This window comes from Geotrypetes seraphini, chromosome 8 (assembly GCF_902459505.1).
Source record: "Geotrypetes seraphini chromosome 8, aGeoSer1.1, whole genome shotgun sequence".
In the NCBI taxonomy this organism is placed as follows: Eukaryota; Metazoa; Chordata; class Amphibia; order Gymnophiona; family Dermophiidae; genus Geotrypetes; species Geotrypetes seraphini.
The window spans coordinates 191884887-191905899 of NC_047091.1; the positions used below are offsets into that span (position 1 = coordinate 191884887).

At 42.2% G+C, this 21013-nt stretch overlaps 1 protein-coding gene across 8 annotated transcripts in view; it reads right to left on the minus strand.

The window, feature by feature from the left end:
• LOC117365440 overlaps positions 1–21013 on the minus strand; it is a 362671-nt gene that overhangs the window by 20766 nt on the left and 320892 nt on the right. For 6 of the 8 annotated variants that reach the window (XM_033955907.1, XM_033955906.1, XM_033955904.1 and 3 more), the window contains one exon: positions 4202–4280. The exons of the other annotated variants lie outside the window; for them this stretch is intronic. In XM_033955907.1, coding sequence (XP_033811798.1) covers positions 4202–4280 — 79 coding nt within the window. The remainder of the gene's footprint in view (positions 1–4201; positions 4281–21013) is intronic. 8 annotated transcript variants of the gene reach the window in all.

The window sequence follows — 21013 nt, forward strand, 5'->3', positions numbered from 1 at the left end:
ATGGATGCTTATCTCACAAAGTCGGGCACCACGATGATGAGCTGCACAAACAAAAATGACAAGGAGAAGCAGTGGCCTGGCGAAGACAAGATGACTGACGCACAGCATCAAGCCCTTTTGGGATTTACTGGAGCTGGGATACACTCAAGTGCCTAGAATAGGACCCTTCTTTGCTCACGGTGTAGCACAGCACTGTAACTGAGGCTCAGTTACTTTCTGGCTGGTGACTGTGTGGGACTGGTTAACATTGGTTTGAGTTTTCTCTTTTGGTTGTACTTTATTATGCATGATAGCAGGGCCCCAATGGCTCACTTAGTGGTTCTCCTCTCTGTTCCTGGAGTTCTCCATGACATAGATTGAATATACATTTTTGGGAGGAAAGGGATATAAAGGGGTGTCAGGGGAGTGGGTTGGGGTAAATAGTACCTGGCCAAAACCCAAGGAGTAGCAATATTCCATGCTATAGATCCAAGGCAAACAGTGGCTTCTCCCATGTTCCTCTCGATAACAGACTGGATTTTTCCTCCAGGAAACTGTCCAAACCTTTCTTAAAACCAGCTATGCTATCTGCTCTTACCACAACCTCTGGCTCGAGATCGGCGTGATGAGTGCACCAAAGGGGATCGACGATGCTTCAGAGTAGAAGATCAATGCTTCGAGGAAGAACATTGATGAGAAGATAAGAACATAAGAATTGCCACTGCTGAGACAGACCAGTGGTCCATCATGCCTAGCAGTCCGCTCACGCGGCGGCCCTCTGATCTAAGACCAGCACCCTAACTGAGACTAGCCCTACCAGCGCACGTTCTTGTTCAGCAGAAACTTGTCTAACTTTGTCTTGAATCCTTGGAGGGTGTTTTCCCCTATAATAGCCTCTGGAAGAGAGTTCCAGCTTTCTACCACTCTCTGGGTGAAGAAGAACTTCCTTACGTTTGTACGGAATCTATCCCCTTTCAACTTTAAAGAGGGCCCTCTTGTTCTCCCTACCTTGGAGAGGGTGAACAACCTGTCCTTATCTACTAAGTCTATCCCCTTCAGTATCTTGAATGTTTCGATCATGTCCCCTCTCAATCTCCTCTATTCGAGGGAGAAGAGGCCCCGTTTCTCTAATCTTTCGCTGTACAGCAGCTCCTCCAGCCCCTTAACCATCTTAGTTGCTCTTCTCTAGACCCTTTCGAGTGGTACCGTGTCCTTCTTCATGTACGACGACCAGTGCTGGACGCAGTACTCCAGGTGAGGGTGTACCATTGGCCCGGTACAATGGCATGATAACCTTCTCTGATCTATTCGTGATCCCCTTCTTTATCATTCCTAGCATTCTGTTTGCCCTTTTTGCTGCCGCCGCACATTGTATGGACGGCTTCATCGACTTGTCGATCAGAACTACCAAGTCCCTTTCCTGGGAGGTCTTTCCAAGTACCGCCCCGGACATCCTGTATTCGTGCATGAGATTTTTGTTACCGACATGCATCACTTTACACTTATCCATGTTGAACCTCATCTGCCATGTCGATGCCCATTCTTCGAGTTTGATTATATCACGTTGCAGATCTTCGCAATCCCCCTGCGTCTTTACTACTCTGAATAACTTTGTATCATTCGTAAATTGAATCACCTCGCTCGTCGTACCTATGCCCAGATCATTTATAAAGATGTTAAAGAGCACGGGTCCAAGCACCGAGCCCTGCGGCACCCCACTGGTGACGCTCTTCCAGTCCGAGTATTGTCCATTTACCCCCACTTTCTGTTTCCTATGCTCCAGCCAGTTTTGAATCCATGTGAGTATTTCACACTCAATTCCATGGCTTGCAATTTTCCGAAGTAGTTGTTTATGCGGAACCTTGTCAAACACCTTCTGAAAATCCAGATATACAATGTCGACCGGATCGCCCTTGTCTATCTGTCTGTTTACTCCCTCAAAGAAGTGCAGCAAGTTCGTCAAACATGATCTGCCTTTGCTAAAACCGTGCTGACTGGTCCTCATCAGCCTGTGTCCGTCAAGGTGATCAATGATTCTGTCTTTTATCAGTGACTCTACTTCTTTCCCGGTACCAAGGTCAGACTCACCGGTCTGTAGTTCCCCGGATCTCCCCTCGAACCTTTCTTGAAGATCGGTGTAACATTCGCCACCTTCCAGTCTTCCGGAATCTTTCCCGATTTGATCGACAGATTGGCTATTAGTTGAAGCAGTTCAGCTATGGTCCCTTTTAGTTCCTTGATGACCCTCGGATGGATGCCATTCAGTCCCGGGGATTTATTGCTCTTAAGCCTATCAATCTGCCTACATACCTCCTCTAGACTGACCGTCAATCCTGTCAGCTTTCCGTCTTTGTTTCCAGCATATAGCTTGATGGGTTCTGGTATGCTGTGTACATCTTCTTCGGTAAATACAGATGCAAAAAATGTGTTCAGTTTGTCAGCGATTGCTTTGTCTCCTTTAGTGCTCCCTTTATTCCATGATCATCCAATGGTCCCACCACTTCCTTTGCGGGTCGTTTCCCCTTAATATATTGAAAGAATGGCTTGAAGTTCTTCGCCTCCTTGGCTATTTTTTCCTCGTAGTCTCTTTTGGCCCCTTTTACCGCCTTATGGCACCTGCGTTGATGTTGTTTGTGCTTGTTCCAGTTTTCATCAATGGAACATCAATTCGAAGAGCGATGACTGGAGAGTGAACGTCGTTGAGTGACAATGCCTCACAGGAGATGGTCGATGCTCCACTGTACAACTGAAACTCATCAGGCCTTGTAATGCTATGCTCAAGCTGGGCTGGTACCGAGGGAGTGGATTGTGTCATAGGCAATAGCTGAAACACACTACCAAACTCCCTCTGGAGTAACTCATCGAGTTGCTCCCGAAACCAAGGCACCAGTACTGAAGGCTGAACAGCCGGTACCAATGGTGCTGCAGATTGCCTCAGTGTGGGTGACCTCGGCGAGGAAACACACCTTGAAGGTGAGATAACCTGCAAAGTTGGAGAGCAGTGGCATTGTTGTTTGGTCTGTATTGACTACGTCGATGCTATAGAGACCTGTGACGCTTGTTGGGAAGCGGATGACTTCTTAGCTGGCTTCCCCGATGCCGGAATGTCCTGTGATGCCAATGTCGATGCTTTCAACATCGAAGGTTTGCACTGAAGAACTGTTCCTGACAGAAAAAAAGGGTGCGAAAGAATTATTTAAGGAATAAATCAAGAAGGTGTTACAGAAGAAAGCCACCAACTTTTGAAAAGGCCAGTAGCAAAACCCGTAACTACCCTTGAAGAAGTTGCCACCACGGAAAAGTTATTTTTATTAAAAAAAAGAAAACCCATCAAAAAACAAAGTAGTAAAAATTAATATAAAAAAAATAAAAGACGCAAAGCAGGAAGGCAACAAAATCTGAACGGAGTTCAGAGAAAAACAAACTTCGCTCCACGGAAAACGAAGAACCGAAGAACACAAGCTGACATCGGGAGGAAGGCACTCGCGCTTGCACAGTGCAGGCAGTGCACAATTTTTCAAACTTAGAAGTGACTGTTCACTTGTCAAACTGTCTTTACCGGGCTCCGTGGGTGATGTCACTCATATGTGAGAATATGCTGCCTGCTTGTCCTAGGACAGGGGTAGGCAATTCCGGTCCTCGAGAGCCAAAGGCAGGTCAGGTTTTCAGGGTATCCACAATAAATATGCATGAGATAGATTTGCATCTCAAGGAGGCAAATCCATCCCATACATATTCATTGTGGATATCCTGAAAACCTGATCTGCCTGTTGCTCTCGAGAACCGGAATTGCCTACCTCTGTCCTAGGATAATTCCTGTTATAGTTTTTACATAGTAATGAGCTGCTTTACATATTTTGTATGTCATTACTATGTATTGTGGGATGATTTATTTAGTGCTGTATTAGGGCAAGAAATCCAGATCTCTAAACTACATTAAGGGGGTAATAATATGAGTTATGTATTATCCTAATTCAGCTTGGCGCCTTTATCTTTTTTTGTGCAGTATAGCTTGGTTGGTTGGTTTTATTAGGATTTATTTAGTACCTTCTTGAAGCAGTTCAACCAAGGTGGTAGACAGCAAGTATTTCACCCTCAGTGAAATTAAGGTTTCAGCCTTCCCTTTCATATTGAAGTATTTAATATGTTCTGAACTTTGCTTGTATGAAAGAAGGTGGTATAGAACTGGAAGTCTTTCTAATTAAGCAAGTTTTTGTTTTACCTGTGAGTATGTTTGGACGCTGGTCTCCAGTCTGTCCATGTTCCTGTGCTTATTGGCATGTTTGTTTTTGGAAAATTGTCTATGGAGAGACACAAAATTTTGTCACACACTGACCATTGAAGAATGTTTATTTCAGTTTCTGGCTGTCCTGAAGTAACTTAGGTGAGGCTAGGAAAACTCCCTCCCTCTCCAACTCAGCAGACATATCTATTGAGACTTCTCATTTCTCTAGGCAGGGCTGCTGCTGCTGCTACATTTTTGGCTACCCTGTCCAAATAATTGTGGGCTGCCTGCTCTTTCACAAGCTTCTCCAAGTGAAGGAGTAGCGTAATGGTTACTCAATCCCCTCTGCAGCTATTTATGACTCTGGGCAACTCACTTAACTTCTGTTGCCCCAGGTATAAAATACAGTCATGTGAAAAAATTAGGACAACCCATGAAATATTCAGTTCTTTCTTAAGAAATGTTCACATATCTATGCAAATATTTTTTTATTTATCTCTGGAAAAGAAAGTGTTGTACTGTATTTGCAGGTAAAACAACAAAATTTTCCTTGATTTACCCATGAAACAAAAGATATCCACAAAAAGGTGCATTCTAACTGAGGAATAAATTAGGACCCCCCACATATCCTCCCACTTGTGGCTCAAATCACACACAGGTGTATCGCATCAGGTGCACATGATTAGAACATTGTTACTCAACATTTTGAAGGAGATTTGCCCTACTTAAACCTCAGATATTTAGTTTGGTGTGCTCATGACTGCTGCAGTGAGAGTGAACACCATGGTGAGATCAAAAGAGCTGTCTGAGACCTTCAGAAAGAAGATTGTAGCAGCTTATAAGTCTGGTAAGGGATTTTAAAAGATATCGAAAGAATTTGACATTAACCATTCCACGGTTCAGAAAATAGTGTACAAGTGGAGGTTTTTCCAAACAACTGCCAACATGCCCAGGTTTGGCCATCCAAGCTAGAGGTCTGCACGGGAACGGGGATCCCCCTGAGGTCAATGGGACTCCCATGGGGACCCCTCCTGGGCCCATGGGACTCCCACGAGGACCCCTCCAATGCATACGGGACTCCCACGGGGATGGAACCAAGGCCTACCTAATGTCAATCCAGTTGAAATTTTCAAGTTGAGACCAGTCCAGGTCCAGCGCTGCGGCGGGAACAGCCATGCTGAGCAGTGAGCTCAGCACATAGGCGCTCAATGTGCCTACGTTCTGAGCTCACTGCGTTGCTGCTGATTAGTCAGGCGGTGTCAAGTGCCCACAGTCTGAACACTGACACAGCCCTCATAGCTACAGCAAAGCCTGGCCAGAAACAGAAGTTCGCCCATCTTCCAGAGCATACAGATCGCTGTGGTGAAGTAATGGACGTGGTGGTAAGGGCTGCAGGCTTAAAGAAAGAAGGAAGCGCAGGATGTGTTGTGTCAGCGGCTGGAGACGGCATCATGTCTGCTAGTGCCGTTTACATATTGGACCTAAAGGGCAAGGTGCCAAAGACCGAAAAATGCAAGTGCACCTAGTATGGTGTGTGTGTGTGTGTGTGTGGGGGGGGGTAATTATGTATACAGGCAGTCTCTGAGTTACAGAGTCTGCTTTTTATGGGGACAAGTAACTTCTATAGGGGACGGAGGGGATTCTTCACGGGGATGGGTGGGATTTCTGTCCCCATGTGACTCTCTAATCCAAGCAAGTTGACCCCCAGAGCAAACCGGAAGATGCTAAAAGAAGTCTCCAAAAACTCTAAAATGTCATCACGGGACCTACAGCAGGCTCTTGCTACTGTTGATATGAAAGTGCATTCCTCTACAATCAGAGACTACACAAATTTAACTTGCATGGGAGGTATATAAGGAGGAAACGTTTGCTCTCTAAGAGAAACATCAAGGCCAGACTGAAGTTTGCCAGAAGAATGAAGACAAACACCAGGACTTCTGGAATAGTGTTCTATGGCCAGATGAGTCTAAAATTGAATTATTTGGATACCAGAAAAGAGAACATGTTTGGCATACACCAAATACAGCTATCCAGGAAAAGAACCTCATAGTAACTGTGAAGCATGGAGGTGGAAGTGTCATGGTTTGGGGATGCTTTGCTGCAGCAGGACCTGGCCAGCTCACCATCATAGATTCCACCATGAATTCTACCGTGTATCAGAGGGTGCTTGAAGAATACGTGAGGCCATCTGTAAGAAAATTAAAGCTGAAGCAGAATTGGACCCTGCAACATGACAGTGACCCAAAACATACCAGTAAATCCACCAAGGACTGGCTGAAAATGAAGAAATGGAGAGTCCTGGAGTGGCCGAGTCAAAGCCCTGATCTTTATCCCACTGAGATGCTGTGGGGTGATTTGATACGGATTGTACATGCAAGAAACCCCTCAAACATCTCAGAGCTGAAAGAATTCTGCATTGAGGAGTGGGCCAAACTTTCCTCAGACCGATGTCAGAGACTGGTAGACAGTTATTTCAGCCAAAGGGGGTGTCCTAATTTATTTCTCAGTTAGAATATACATTTTTGTGGATATCTTTTGTTTCATGAGTAAATCAAGGAAAAATTTTGATGTTTATCTAGAATAACATCACTTTCTTTTCCAGATATAAATAAATAATAAAAAGATTTGACATCGATATGTGAACATTTTCTTAAGAAAGAACTGAATATTTCATGGGGTGTCCTAATTTTTTCACATGAGTATAAGTACCTGTATATAATATGTAAACCGCTTTGATTGTAATCAAAGATAAGACAGTACCTTAAATCCTTTCCCATTTCCATTTTCCCAACTTTAACCCTGGGCATGTCAGAATTTTTATTTACAAGGGTGTTTCAAAAAGTAACAGCAAATTTAATATTTTTAGATACAGGCAGTCCCAGGGTTGAGAATGAGTTCTTTACCTAACTCAGAACTTGTACATTTTAAGATTCTTGCTGCTTACCCCTGCTCCCAGCTGACAAAAGGGCCAACTGTCCCCAGTGTTCCCTCTATGGTACAACATGCACAACCACACACTGTTGTTAATGTGAAAGAGAAGGACCAGATCCAATATCGCTTTTCCCCTTATGGGTTCCATCACCATTTGTTTGAGCAGAGCCTTTTGAAAGGCATCCACAATCTCCCTACTTCTTTCCGATTCCGCTGACGGAACTTTCCAGTCCACATCTGGCAGGTTGAAATCTCCCAACAGCAGCACCTCCTCTTTCTTTCCAAACTTTTGAATATCCAAAATCAGATCCTTATCAATTTGCTGTGATTGAGTGGGAGGTCTGAAGACTACACCCACATAGATAGAAGTTATATCTTCTCTTTTCAGAGCAATCCATATCGCTTCTTCCTCTCCCCAGGTCCCTTGCATTTCGGTCGCTTGGATATTGATCTTTACATAGAGAGCTACTCCTCCACCTTTTTGACCATCTCTGTCCTTCCTAAAAAGATTATATCCCGGTATGTTTGCATCCCATCCATAGGATTCACCGAACCATGCCTTTGTGATAGCAACAATATTCAGATCTGTCTCTAACATCAGGGCTTGCAGATCATGAACTTTGTTGTTTAGATTGCGAGCATTTGTGGTCATCGCTTTCCAGCTATTTTTCAGCCGTAATCTCCTTTTTCGTATAGGTTTTTGTTTCGTTTCACTTTCCGTTGCAATGCTAAGAAGTGAGTTGCTGATATTGTTTACGTTGCATCACATCTTGTCTTTTGCAGGGGGTGGTCTCTATAATTGTCCTCTCAAAGCGGTCTTCAAGGGTCCAAACACATGATAATCAGAGAGAGCAAGATTAGGGCTGAATGGAGGATGCTGTAAGATCTGAAATCTGAATCTCCAAATGGTGTCAAGAGTTGCAGTAGCTGTGTGAGGGTGTGCGTTATCATGAAGAATGCCTTTAGACAAAGTCCTCTGCTACGGCTCTGTATTTTTGGCTTCAGCTCTTCCTTCAATATAGCACTGTAATCAGGCATTATTCACTTTTCCTAATAGTGCTCCAAAATTGGTCCATTCATATCCCATAAGAGAGTGAACAGGACCTTTCCAGCAGAGGGTTGAGACTTTAACTTCTTCTTGACTGGAGATGATGTGTGACACCATTGTAAAGACTGCCTCTTGCTTTCAGGCTCATAGTGATGCACCCAGGTTTTGTCCTCTTCTCCATCATCATTATGCTGTGACAAAATGGCTGTGGAAATCTGCACACAAATCATCTTGTGCTCATCAGTCAGCTCATCAGTCCTAGGCACCCACCATGCACACAACTTGGGATACTTGAGAACCTCCATGACTATGGTATATGTGGAACCAATACTGACATCCAATTCCCTGGCCAGAACTTCTAAAGAAATGTACCTCTTTTCACAAATAATAGCATCAGCACTACCTACCTTCTCATCAATAACAGCCATGCTGGGACAACTGGAGCATTACTCATCAGGGATTGATGTTCGCCCATTTTTACATGCATCTACCCACTCATAGACTCTTCTCTTGCCAATGCAGGCGTCTCCATACTTTTGCAGCATTCTATTAATTTCACAAGGTTTCACACCCTCTGACCACAAAAATCTGATGACTGCTTGCTTCTCCTCTACCGTGCAAACAGTTAAGGGCGTCAATATTTTGTATATGGTGCCCTATCAATTAAGCACACTATGCCATCTATTGGGCAGTTGCTATCCTTCCACTGTGTATGTAAAATTGTAACCTGTTCTGGACTCCTCTGGGAGGCCAGGCTAGAAAATCAACTAAATGAAATAAATAAATAAAACTCTCTCTAATAATGTATTTTCTCTGCGCGGGAGTTTTAAATGTCAGGAGTGTTTGTTTCATGAAATACTGTCAATTTGCTGTTACTTTACTTGTTCTATTCAGCTGTAGGCAGGTTACAGGGTAAAACATACATACCAAACATTTTACAATACAAAAACATGAAATAAATACTAAAAACAAAAAAATAATTTAAAATAAATCATATTTCATCAAATTTAACATGATAATTAAAGTCCGCTGATCTAAGAAAGGATATCTCAAAGAGCTAATCCATAGAAACATAATGGCAGTTAAAGGTCAAATGGCCCATCCATCCACTATCTCCTCCTCTCCCTAAGGGATCCCATGTGCCTGTCTCACACTTTTTTGAATTCAGACACTGTCTACACCACTTCTACTAGGAGATTATTCCACACATCTACCACTCTTTCTGTATAAACTTATTTCCTTAGATTACTCCTTAATGGATACATGGAAAACATTGCGTTATATCAATAATTTAACACCTAATCCATTACATAAATCTACAAATCAATCTTTATGGGTAAACTCCAAGATTCAAATTGGCAGATTTAAAATCGTTTGGAAGCATTGGATTATTGCAGGTATACAAACTTTAGATGATGTTATTTCAAATGGTAAACTGCTTGATTTTTCACAGTTACAACAAAAATTTGGTCTTAATAAATCACAAAGCTATAAATGGTTGCAACTGAAGCAAGCTATTCAGGAGGGGTTCCCTGAATGGAAAATTCTTAATAATCAGTATAGTCTGGAATTTTTATGCTTTCAGGCGGATTTCTTGGGACACCAAGCCGCACAATGGTATAAATTGATATCTGAATATATGAATAAAAAACCAAGGACTGGTCTTAGAGACATTTGGAGCATTGAGATTAAGCATCAAATTTCTGTGTCTCAACGGCCACGAATTTGGTCTTGGAGAATGAGATCTACAGTATCAGCATCTATGAGACAAACTTGGTTCTTTTTGTTACATAGAGCTTTTTGGACCCCTGTTAGATTACAAAAATTAGATAGCTCTAGGTCTAATAGATGCTGGCATTGTAATCTGGAAGCAGGGACTTTGGATCATCTAATATTTTTTTGTCCCTGTATCATGGCCTTTTGGAAATCAATTTGCTCTCAAATTAATTGTTTACTAGAAAGCCATGTAGCTTTATCATATGATACAATTCTGTTTGGGATGTCAATGAGAGCAAAAAGTCAAATTTCACCAAGTAATAACAAGCTTTTATTAATCATGACAGGGGTCGCCATACAAAATATTACCAGTAATTGGAAAAATTATAATAGGCTTAACTACACATTCTGATGGAATTCATTATGTCATATTTATAAAATGGAGAGGTCAATTGCCATACAAAAAGGAAATTTTAATAATTTTAAAAAGATTTGGGGGCCATTAACAAATTATTGTAATGATTAGACATCATTTTCCAATGAAAGTACATTTATACGTAAGGGGAGGGGGGAGGGTAGAAAGTTCTTTTAAAGGTCTTATTATAGATACGAGTACAACATGTATATGATGTTTTGAATCAAATTACTTGTGGAAAGTGTGAGTGGGGAGGGAATAAATTTATTTATGTAAAATCATAATTGAATGAATATCAAGTGATATGTAAAAGTTTAATATGATGTAATATTGTGCACTTGTTGTAAAATGGAAAAATGAATAAAGGGGGGGCGTGGCTTGGAGCTGCACGGAATGGTCGGGTGAAGGGAGAGCTCCCGATGATAACAGACATCTGTTTAATTAAAAAGTTGTAAAAGTGTCGGAAAAGTTTTCAAAAGCCGTTTTATAACCATATTATTGTACAATGGCTTCTGGTAAGCAAAATAAAACAGATTCAGCCATGACAAGTGCAGGTAAACGATCAAAGCCGGAGCTGGTCACGCCGTCGAAGACCCCTTTACCTAAAGAGTGCAAGTGTGAAGAGGAAATCCTTAAAGAGGTTAAAGCTATTAAAGAAATTGTTTTGAATACTAAAACATTAAATGGATTGCAAGAGGAAGTCGCAACACTTAATAAAAGAACGGAGGTTTTAGAAATAAAAGTGAGCAACCTAGAAAAGAATGCTGAGAATTTTGAAAAGGAAAGAAGGCAGTTTAAAATGGACAGAGAAAAAATTTTATTACTCACCAAAGAGCTGGAGGACTGCTCTAATAAAATGAGAAGATCAAATTTGAGGCTGTTGGGTGTACCAGAAGGGGTGGAGAAAGGAAACCCAATTTCCTTTGTAGAAAATTTCCTTATGAAAGTCCTGGCTTTCAAACCTAAATATCCAATTGAAATAAAGCGGGCACATAGGGTGCCTATGAAAAGACCAGACAGTTTTAAAGGTCCACGTCCAATAATTTTTAAGCTGTTTAGATACCAGCATGTTTTAGAAATAATAAGACTAGCGAAAGAGAATCAAAATTTGAAATGCCAGGACGCCAGGGTACATATTGTGCCGGGTTATCAGGAAAGGAGGTAATTAGTGGCCTCTGATCACTCATGAAAGAACATTCCTCCTGGACAGGCTGATCCGGCTGCAGTTTTAATTCCTGCAGAGATTCTGAGATGAGGTCCTCTAGACGAGCAGGTTTGAAGAATCTGTGCACTGTGGGATTGTCAGTTAGGTCCCGGGACTCACACGGATTCTGATCGCGGAGCTCCGCTAAATTTGCCACATCAGTGGCCGGCGCCAAACCTTTCTGAGAAAGCAGAGGGATTGAAAGAGTGACCGACGTAATTGCCCTTATACATAAGAACATAAGCAATGCCTCCACTGGGTCAGACCCGAGGTCTATCGCGCCCAGCAGTCCGCTCACGCGGCGGCCCAACAGGTCCAGGACCTGTGCAGTAGCCCTCTATCTATACCTCTCTATCCCTTTTTCCAGCAGGAAATTGTCCAATCCTTTCTTGAACTCCAGTACCGTACTCTGTCCTATTACGTCCTCTGGAAGCGCATTCCAGGTGTCCACCACACGCTGGGTAAAGAAAAACTTCCTAGCATTCGTTTTGAATCTGTCTCCTTCCAACTTTTCCGAATGCCCTCTTGTTCTTTTATGTTTTGAAAGTTTGAAAAATCTGTCCCTCTCTACTCTCTCTATGCCCTTCATGATCTTGTAGATCTCTATCATGTCTCATCTGAGTCTCCGCTTTTCCAGGGAGAAGAGCCCCAATCTCTCCAATCTTTCAGTGTATGAAAGGTTTTCCATGCCCTTAATCATTCGTGTCGCTCTCCTCTGGACCCTCTCAAGTATTGCCATATCCTTCTTAAGGTACGGTGACCAATACTGAACACAGTACTCCAGGTGCAGGCGCACCATTGCCCGATACAACGGCAGATTGACTTCTCTCGTTCTGGTCGTAATACCCTTCTTAATAATACCCAACATTCTGTTTGCCTTCTTCGCGGCTGCTGCACATTGTGCTGTTGACTTCATTGTTGTGTCCACCAGTACACCCAAATCTCTTTCAAGGTTACTTCCCTCTAATACTAATCCCCCCATTTGGTAGCTGAACATCGGGTTCTTTCTCCCTATATGCATGACCTTGCATTTCCCTACATTGAAGTCCATCTGCCATTTATTCGCCTACTCCTCCTGTTTGTTTAGGTCCCTTTGTAGGTCCTCACACTCTTCCGCATTTTTAACCCTTCTACAGAGTTTAGTTTCATCCGCAAATTTGATAACTTCACACTCCAGGGTCCCCGCTGGGGAACAAAGCAAAAGACTCAGGCTGAACGGCGGCACCCAAAGGACGGCCCAGACGTCAGTGGGGTGACCACAGGCATGGACTTCTTAACTAAGTATACCTGATAGCGCATATTTACAAATTCCGGGGTAAAAAGGTCTCCTGTGGTGAGAGCTACCCTGTGCACCTCAGAATGCTTGGACGATTTATGAGGCTTTTCTCCAGAACCATGCTTTATGTTTCACCGAAACACCACCAGTGCTCTCCTGAGAGCCCCCAGATGCAATTTTCATGGAAACTGGGGCAGAAGGCTCAAGTAGGGTCTCCCTAGATGTGGAAGGCACTGCATCCATGCAAACTTTGCCCCCCCTCGCGGGCCACAGCACATGTGGAACATGGCAGCACATCCGACAGCCTTTCTCTCTCTGCAAATGAGGCATTAATCTGACCCATCCTGACCTGAAGAGGCCATCTGTGAAGTTTAGAGCAAAAATGAAGCTCCTAACTATAAAAAATATAGTTTTATTTAAATTGGGAAAAATACAAGATAGCTGTCAGGGGTGCCAATTTTACAAGAAATAGCCTGGGAATGGAACAGGAATCCCTAAAAAAATAATGGCAATTTTGGAATTTTAGCAGTGGAAAGGGGTAGGGCATACATGGAAACCACCCAAACCCCCTTTTTAAGACCCCCCCCCCAAATCACAAAAACAGGATGTCACTCTGTTACTTACTGTTCCATTGTGCTGAACGGGAAAGAATGCAGGCAATGCTGAAACAGCATATAGGAAGATCTAAAGCCTCTGGATTTCAAATCTTCTGACTGCCCCACTAGCCCTACCATCATGGCCAGTGACCTCTGCCACCCTCGGATAAATTGCACATCCATCTGGCGGAGGCACATTGCCTGGCTCCAGTCCTGGACGTGCCTCCATGGAACTGCTCAGCCTGCACTACACGAACCTGGGGCAACCTAGCTCCTGATTCCAGAGCCACGATTTGACCTGCAGGCTCTCCAGGGGGCTTACTGCAGCGCAGGGAACCACCCAGAAGCAGACGTTCTCCAATGGTCTGAAATCTCCCACTGCACAAGGCAAACCCGTGAAGGAATTACCGAAAAAAATTACTGAAAACTAGCAAAAGAAAAAATGAGCAGAAGAGATAAGCTCCTACAGGCTGGCATGTAGAAAGCAAGGCTGAGGTCCAAGGGGCATGCTCCAGGATATGCTAGCAGAGAGAGGAGTTAAGACTTCAATCATCTGAAGCTTTCTACAGTGCCTGGTGGCTAAAGATGCAGAAAATCCACTGGTCCTGGAATAAAGGGAGATTGTACAAGAATTCTGTCAGTTAGGCACATCCATTTACATCTGCTTTGCGCCAAGCTTAAGTGGTGGCACCTACATTTTGGCTACTGACTCACAAATTTGCTGTTCCAGAATACTACCTTAGCACCTAGATTTTGGGTGCCTAACTTTTAGTGCCCTTCTAGAACTGACCAAGGATAGAACATTTTTCCATCTCCTAACATGCACTGCCTCCCTTCCCAAGTCTGTCCTAAGGGATCCCACAGTTAGTCTGCTTTTCAGGATCGCTGCAATGAATATGCATGAGATAAATCTGAATGCATTGGAGATCTAGCATTTGGAAATCAGTGTGGAGATCCTGAAAACCTGACGGGAAGCCCTAGGAAAAGCAAAGAGCAAAGTACACCAAGAGAGAAGAATTAGTATTAGAAGACACTTCGCTGCAGAGGTATTAATGCTCTGGATCTTCGAGCTGCTAAAGGTCAGAGAGGGAATCTCAGTGTGATTTTAGCACAGAAAAAGGACTATAGGCTGCCCTGAATCCTTTCTTCAGAGTACACCACACATCACTCTGTTGGGATAAATGTGCTATTCTAAAATAATCTAATAATGGAAATGAGAGTAAAACAGCTACAATCAACATAAGAATTGCCATCTCCAGATCAGACCCTGGGTCCATCAAGTCCGGTGATCCGCACACACGGAGGCCCCGCCAGGTCTACCCTGGCATAGTTTTAGTCCCCATATCACTGTAAGCTTCTCAAGGGAGATGTGCATCTAGTTTACCCTTAAATCCTAGAACGGAAAGCAAATTAAGCTAAAACCACACTGAGTGACAACCTGAGCATTTCTGCTGGTAACAGGCTGTTCATTTTCTGTTGCTAGAGATAAAGCTGTTACCAGCTGTCAATGCTCACCCACAGAATGTAAAGCTCGTTACCTGTACAACTTAGTAATGTTAGTCAATAACAACCAAGCCTGTAAAAGTCAGTTACATTTCTGTAAATAGCCAATGCGCCCGAAATGTTTGGGTAATATATTGGATGTATGGTTCTTCAGAACAGCAAGTTACATTTTCTGATCCCCTGAAGATACGGATCCCGTTGGGATCAGGACCCTTTAAGATAAGTCATGCTGTTTTGATATATGGTACACGCATGATAGTTAATATTATAAGGAGGTTTTTTGACCCATGATTGAGGATTTGACCCACTTGCAATCCATCATTTTGGACTTTTGTGTCACTTCAGTTAATCCCGTAATCCTAGGTGACTTCAACATTCATTTTGATGACTCCAAGAATACTTCCACATCAGAAATTCTAACTTTTCTATTAATAACCAATCTCACCCATATCACCGCCATACCCTAGATATAGTATTAACTTCAGTATCCCAATGTAATAGTTTCCAAGCATTTTCTATTGCACCTGTCCCTTGGTCTGACCACTATCTAATTTCATTTCAACAACTAAAATCTAACTACCAAAGTAATATAAAACCTAAAATAATTACCAGCAGGAATTATTACAAGCTGGAAGCTGCAGACATATCTTCCAACTTTTATCTCTCTTTTGAACAACTATCTCGTTCTAATATTGACGAAAAAGTTCAAGCATGGAATCAATCTATTGTCGATCTTTTAAACTCTATTGCACCAGCAGTCACTTTTACTATCTCTCCCCGCAAACAAAAAAACTCGTGGTACTCCTCAAATTTAACCCTACTAAAAAGACAATTACGTTCCTTAGAACGTAAATGGAGGCACAATAAATCACCACACAACTATAACAAATTCAAGGAACACGCCACATACTACAGATCTGAAATCAATAGAACCAAAAAAGACTTTTATACTAAACAAATCAAGAAAGCTAAAAACTCCTCCGCTTTGTACGCAATTGTTAAATCTTTAACTACAAAGAAAAAAGAAACAAACATATCCAGTCCCATTCCCTCAGTGCAAGCTCTCGCCGCTTTCTTCGTTAGTAAGGTTCAGAAAATCAGAGAACCTTACCGCTTAACGCTATTTCATGTTCCTCTGAAGATTCTGTAGGCTCCTCCCCTTCAACTATTCCAAATGTTCTCATTTCACCCCTCCTAGCTTGGAGGAAATACAAAGATGTATTAACACGCTTAACATAAAAGGGACTAGCACAGAAGTCATTCCCCCTTTCCTATTAAAACGATTCTTTCCCATTTTTGGCCCATACATAAAAGATTTGGTTAATTCAAGTTTGTCTTCCGGTTCTTTACCTGAGACCTGGAAACAATCAATTATTCATCCGATTATCAAGGATAAAAAAGTCAGCACTCAAGATTTGTCCAATTATCGCCCCATAGCAAACATACCATTCATGGCTAAACTTACAGAAAAAATAGTCTTCCAGCAACTTTCTGATTTTGTCGAGAAAACCAACATACTTCATCCCAATCAAACTGGCTTTCGTCATTGCCATTCTACGGAACTTTCTCTGCTAGGACTTACCACTAAAATATTATACCATCTCGACCACCATCAATCCGTACTGCTTATTTCTTTAGACCTTTCTTCCGCATTTGATACTATTGATCACAGCCTACTTCTAACTTGTCTCCAGAAAATTGGTATATTGGACCAGGTCATGGACTGGTTTATATCTTACTTTACAGATAGATCCTCTAAAGTTATTTTCAATGGTAACTCATCTGAATCTTTTTCCTCCAAATATGGTATACCGCAGGGTTCTATACTATCGCCACTGCTTTTTAATATTTTCCTATCACCTCTCTTGACAGTTTCTCAATCTATAGGTTTCTTCACATTCGCTTATGCGGACGATATTCAACTGCTTCACCCCATCGATCTCAATAATAAGGAAGTGGTCGCCATTAATCATAAAATAGAAAAAATCAAATCTTGGTTAGATTCAAATAAACTGTCTCTCAATATCAATAAATCTAAACTAATGACCTTTCCGTTTAAAGAAGGAATATCACTTCAAGCCCCTCTGACAATCGAATCATTACCTATCAAAACTGTTCCTACCTTAAAACTATTGGGAGTTACTTTTGACAATAAATTCTCTTATCATTTTCACATTAGTACAGTCGTTCAGAAATGTTTCTACTGACTAAGAATGATACGTTCCCTTGCTAAGCTACTCGAACCAGCTTCACTAAACACTTTAATTCACTCTTTGATAATTTCATGCATAGACTATTGCAACGCTCTGTATAAGGGTATTACAAAAAAGGAGATTGGACGACTACAGATCGTGCAGAACACTGCCATTAAGATTATTAGTGGGGCAAAAAAATACGATCATGTTTCCCCCCTTTTGATTAACGCTCATTGGTTACCAGTCGAGCACAGAATTAGTTATAAAATTCTACTTTTAACATTCATAACTAAACTGAATAATCAACCAGATTTCATTAACAGACTTCTAATTCCATATAGCACATCAAAATCTCTTCGCTCAACTTCCCAGAATCTTTTAGTTATACCTTCTTTAAAATCAATTAATACAATGCGTTCTAACAACTTTGCTGTTACTGCCCCTACTCTATGGAACTCGTTACCTCTCCATTTGTGTTACAAATCCGATCTAAAACAATTTAAAGCAAAATTAAAAACATTTCTATTCCAAGATGCTTTTGGACATCAATTGTCCTTTTAAGGGCAGAATTTAAAAATTAATATGTAAACTTTTGTTATTTTTTACCCAACCTATCTTGTTATCCTTTTTTATTTCACCTTTCCTATAACAATTGTAGTTCTTCCCTACTATCCCACTGTGAGTAGTCTGTATGTCTCATAAAATAATTTGTTACGATTGGATGCTAGTTAGTATCCCTTGTTCTTATACGTTTTTAAGCAATTTTATAAGTTGTTTTTATGTAATTTTATATTGTTAACTGCTTAGAAACCTTTATAATCGGTCAAAAAATATTTTAATAAACTTGAAACTTGATATCCCACTCAATAGGCTTGAATACCAACTTTGAGAGAGTTCAAAGGGAGTTTGAGGTCTTTTTCTCCTTTAAAGTCAGCAAATAATACAAGTACAGTTAAGAACATAAGATTTGCCACTGCTGGGTCAGAACAGTGGTCCATCGTGCCCAGCAGTCTGCTCACGCGGCGGCCCCTACGTCAGTGCCCTATTGGAGTCTAGTCTTGAATCCCTGAAGGGTTCTTTCCCCTATAACAGCCTCAGGAAGAGCGTTCCAGATTTCTACCACTCTCTAGGTGAAGAAGAGGGCATTCTGGTGCTATCTCACTTTTGTAGCAGAAATATGGAAGACCAGAAAGATCTTTCCAGTTGGCCAAGAACCTACTGCTCCATGTAGATTACCACTATCCTCACTCAACTTGGAAATACTCTTATCTTTGTTGCCACATCGCTTTAACCCCCACCTTCATTTTGCTTTTCAGTTTCCCCCTTGCAGCTTCGGGGCCCCTGTTTTTCAAAAAGGTTTGTTTGTTCTTTCCAGTATTTAAATGCCTGTACCATATCCCCCTTCTCCCGTCTCTCTACTGTCCTCCAGGCTCTACATATTTAAATCTTCAAGCCCTCATAACATTTTGGTTGCTTTTCTCTGAACCACTTTAAGTCTTTGGCAAAAGACAGCCTCCAAAATTGAACACAGTACTCCAATTGCAGTACAAAATACAGTGATCAAACTACTTTAAGGCCAAAAAAACCCCATGTGACCATGTTACCCCTCCCCCCCAGTCTGAGCATTGCTTCCCACAAGAACATAAGAATAGCCTTACTGGGTCCATCAAGCCCAGTAGCCCGTTCTCACGGTGGCCAATCCAGGTCTCTAGTACCTGACTAAAACCCAAGGTGTAGCAATATTCCATGCTACCAATCCAGGGCAAGCAGTGTTTTCCCCCATGTCTTTCTCAATAACAGACTATGGACTTTTCCTCCAGGAACTTGTCCAAACCTTTCAAAAACCAGCTTCGCTATCTGCTCTTACCACAACCTCTGGCAATGCGTTCCAGAGCTTAACTATTCTCTGAGTGAAAAAAAATTTCCTCCTATTGGTTTTAAGAGTATTTCCCTGTAACTTCATCCAGTGTCCCCTAGTCTTTGTAATGTTTGACGGAGTGAAAAATCGATCCACTTGTACCCGTTCTACTCCACTCAGGATTTTGTAGACTCCCCTCAGCCGTCTCTTTTCCAAGCTGAAGAGCCCTAACCATTTTAGTCTTTCCTCATACGAGAGGTGTTCCATCCCCTTTACCATCTTGGTCGCTCTTCTTTGAACTTTTTCTAGCGCCGCTATATCTTTCTTGAGATAAGGAGACCAGAATTGAACACAATACTCCCATATCTTACAGAATTCCCTTTTTTATTTCACTAGATTTAACCTATGAGGTATCCACTGCTCCTGGCTGATCTTCTCATTCACTATAAGCCTTGCTGAGCATTTCACTCTTCTAGAAACCAAGGGCCCTTGTATTAAAATGTGGTAAACACAAATGCATGCTTAACATGGGAAAAAAGGCATACAGCAAAATATGTTAAAGCATTTTGTGGTAATTTGGTAGTGTGCGCTAATTGCATACTGTTTAAATTTGAATTTTTTTTTTCCACGATGTAGTATGTCATGGGCAGGGAAGTGGCACAGAAGCATTATCCAACTGGCACATTTGCATTAGCGCAACTAATACTGCTTTAACATGAGAGCACTTAGGGGCTGATTCTATAAACGAGCAACCTGATTGTAGGCAGTGGTAGGTGTTCTACCACTGTCTGGCAGCCAATTGTGACACACATTTTTAGAAAAAATAATCATTGAGGCAGGACGTATTTGCTGCGGGTCTAGGGAGATGGGTAGGGCCTACATTTCAAAAGTTAAAAATAGATGCAGCCAGCTGAGCTAATTGTGGCAAGGGAATCCCCAATCAACTGAGCCAGAAGTCATGCTTCAGAGAGTCTTGCTGGCCCAGCTGATCAGGTGCAAAAATATCCATGCTGCAATCAGCTGAGTCAGCTGCAGCAGAGGACCCCCTGGCATGTACCCCTGAAATCAGCAGAATGCCCCCCTGAACCCCTGATACCCCTGCAATTGTAGCCTGGCAGGAGGGATTGCCCACTCCCTCCTGCCGACACCCTCCCAAAACCTCTGACACCCCCCTCAACTGCTGACACCCCTAAGTCCACCCTGACAACCCTGCAATCAGGCTAAGGTACGATTCTCTAACCGGCGCCTGTGACATGGGTGCCAGTTAGTGAATTGGGGGGGGGGGGGGGGGTTAGGCATCTGTCCATTAGAGCAGATGCGATTCTGTTTAGGACACTGGTACAAGATTCTCAGTCCCTTAGGCAGCCACTGAGACCGGCGTCCTATACAGAATCAGCTCCTTAGTTCTTTCTAAATAGGAGATGGTAAGTGCTCCTGCAATATTTGTTTGCAAGTCCCTCATGCTAATGGAAAAATTAGCATGGTAGTTGTGAAAATCAAATTGAAAAAATCCTTAATCTATAACCATGGTAAATCTGGGCTTGGTGCTTGGAAAAGTCCTGCGTTAGTACGGTATGTGTTGTGCTAAGCTCAAGTTTTGCTGCAGCTTGGTAAAAGGGCCCCACAGAATCATGAAGGCCTATCTATACCATCCATCAACGCTTGGCAGTTGTTCCAATTTATCACCAGATCCGTTGGGCAAACATCCATCACTCCTGTTTCAGTATTTCAGCTCCTACCCTGTGAAATTGATTACTCAATCCAAATCTCCTCTTAAGGCTTTTTATTTCTCAGCCACCTTCCCTTCTTTACTAAGCTAGGCCTCAGCTACCGTTCACATCCTACCTCCTGCCCAGCATTTTTCCTTATGCATAACTGTATCTTTCCCTTTTTGCCTTCTGTTCCTTGTGTCTCATTGGCCTTGTTTGTTTTTCTTATCGTAAACTACCTAGACTTTAAGTATAGGGGGTATATCAGGATCATTATCAACTCCTTCTTTTTACACAAAAACATGACGGTAGAAAAAGGCCAAATGGCCCATCCAGTCTGCCAATTCACAACATCCAC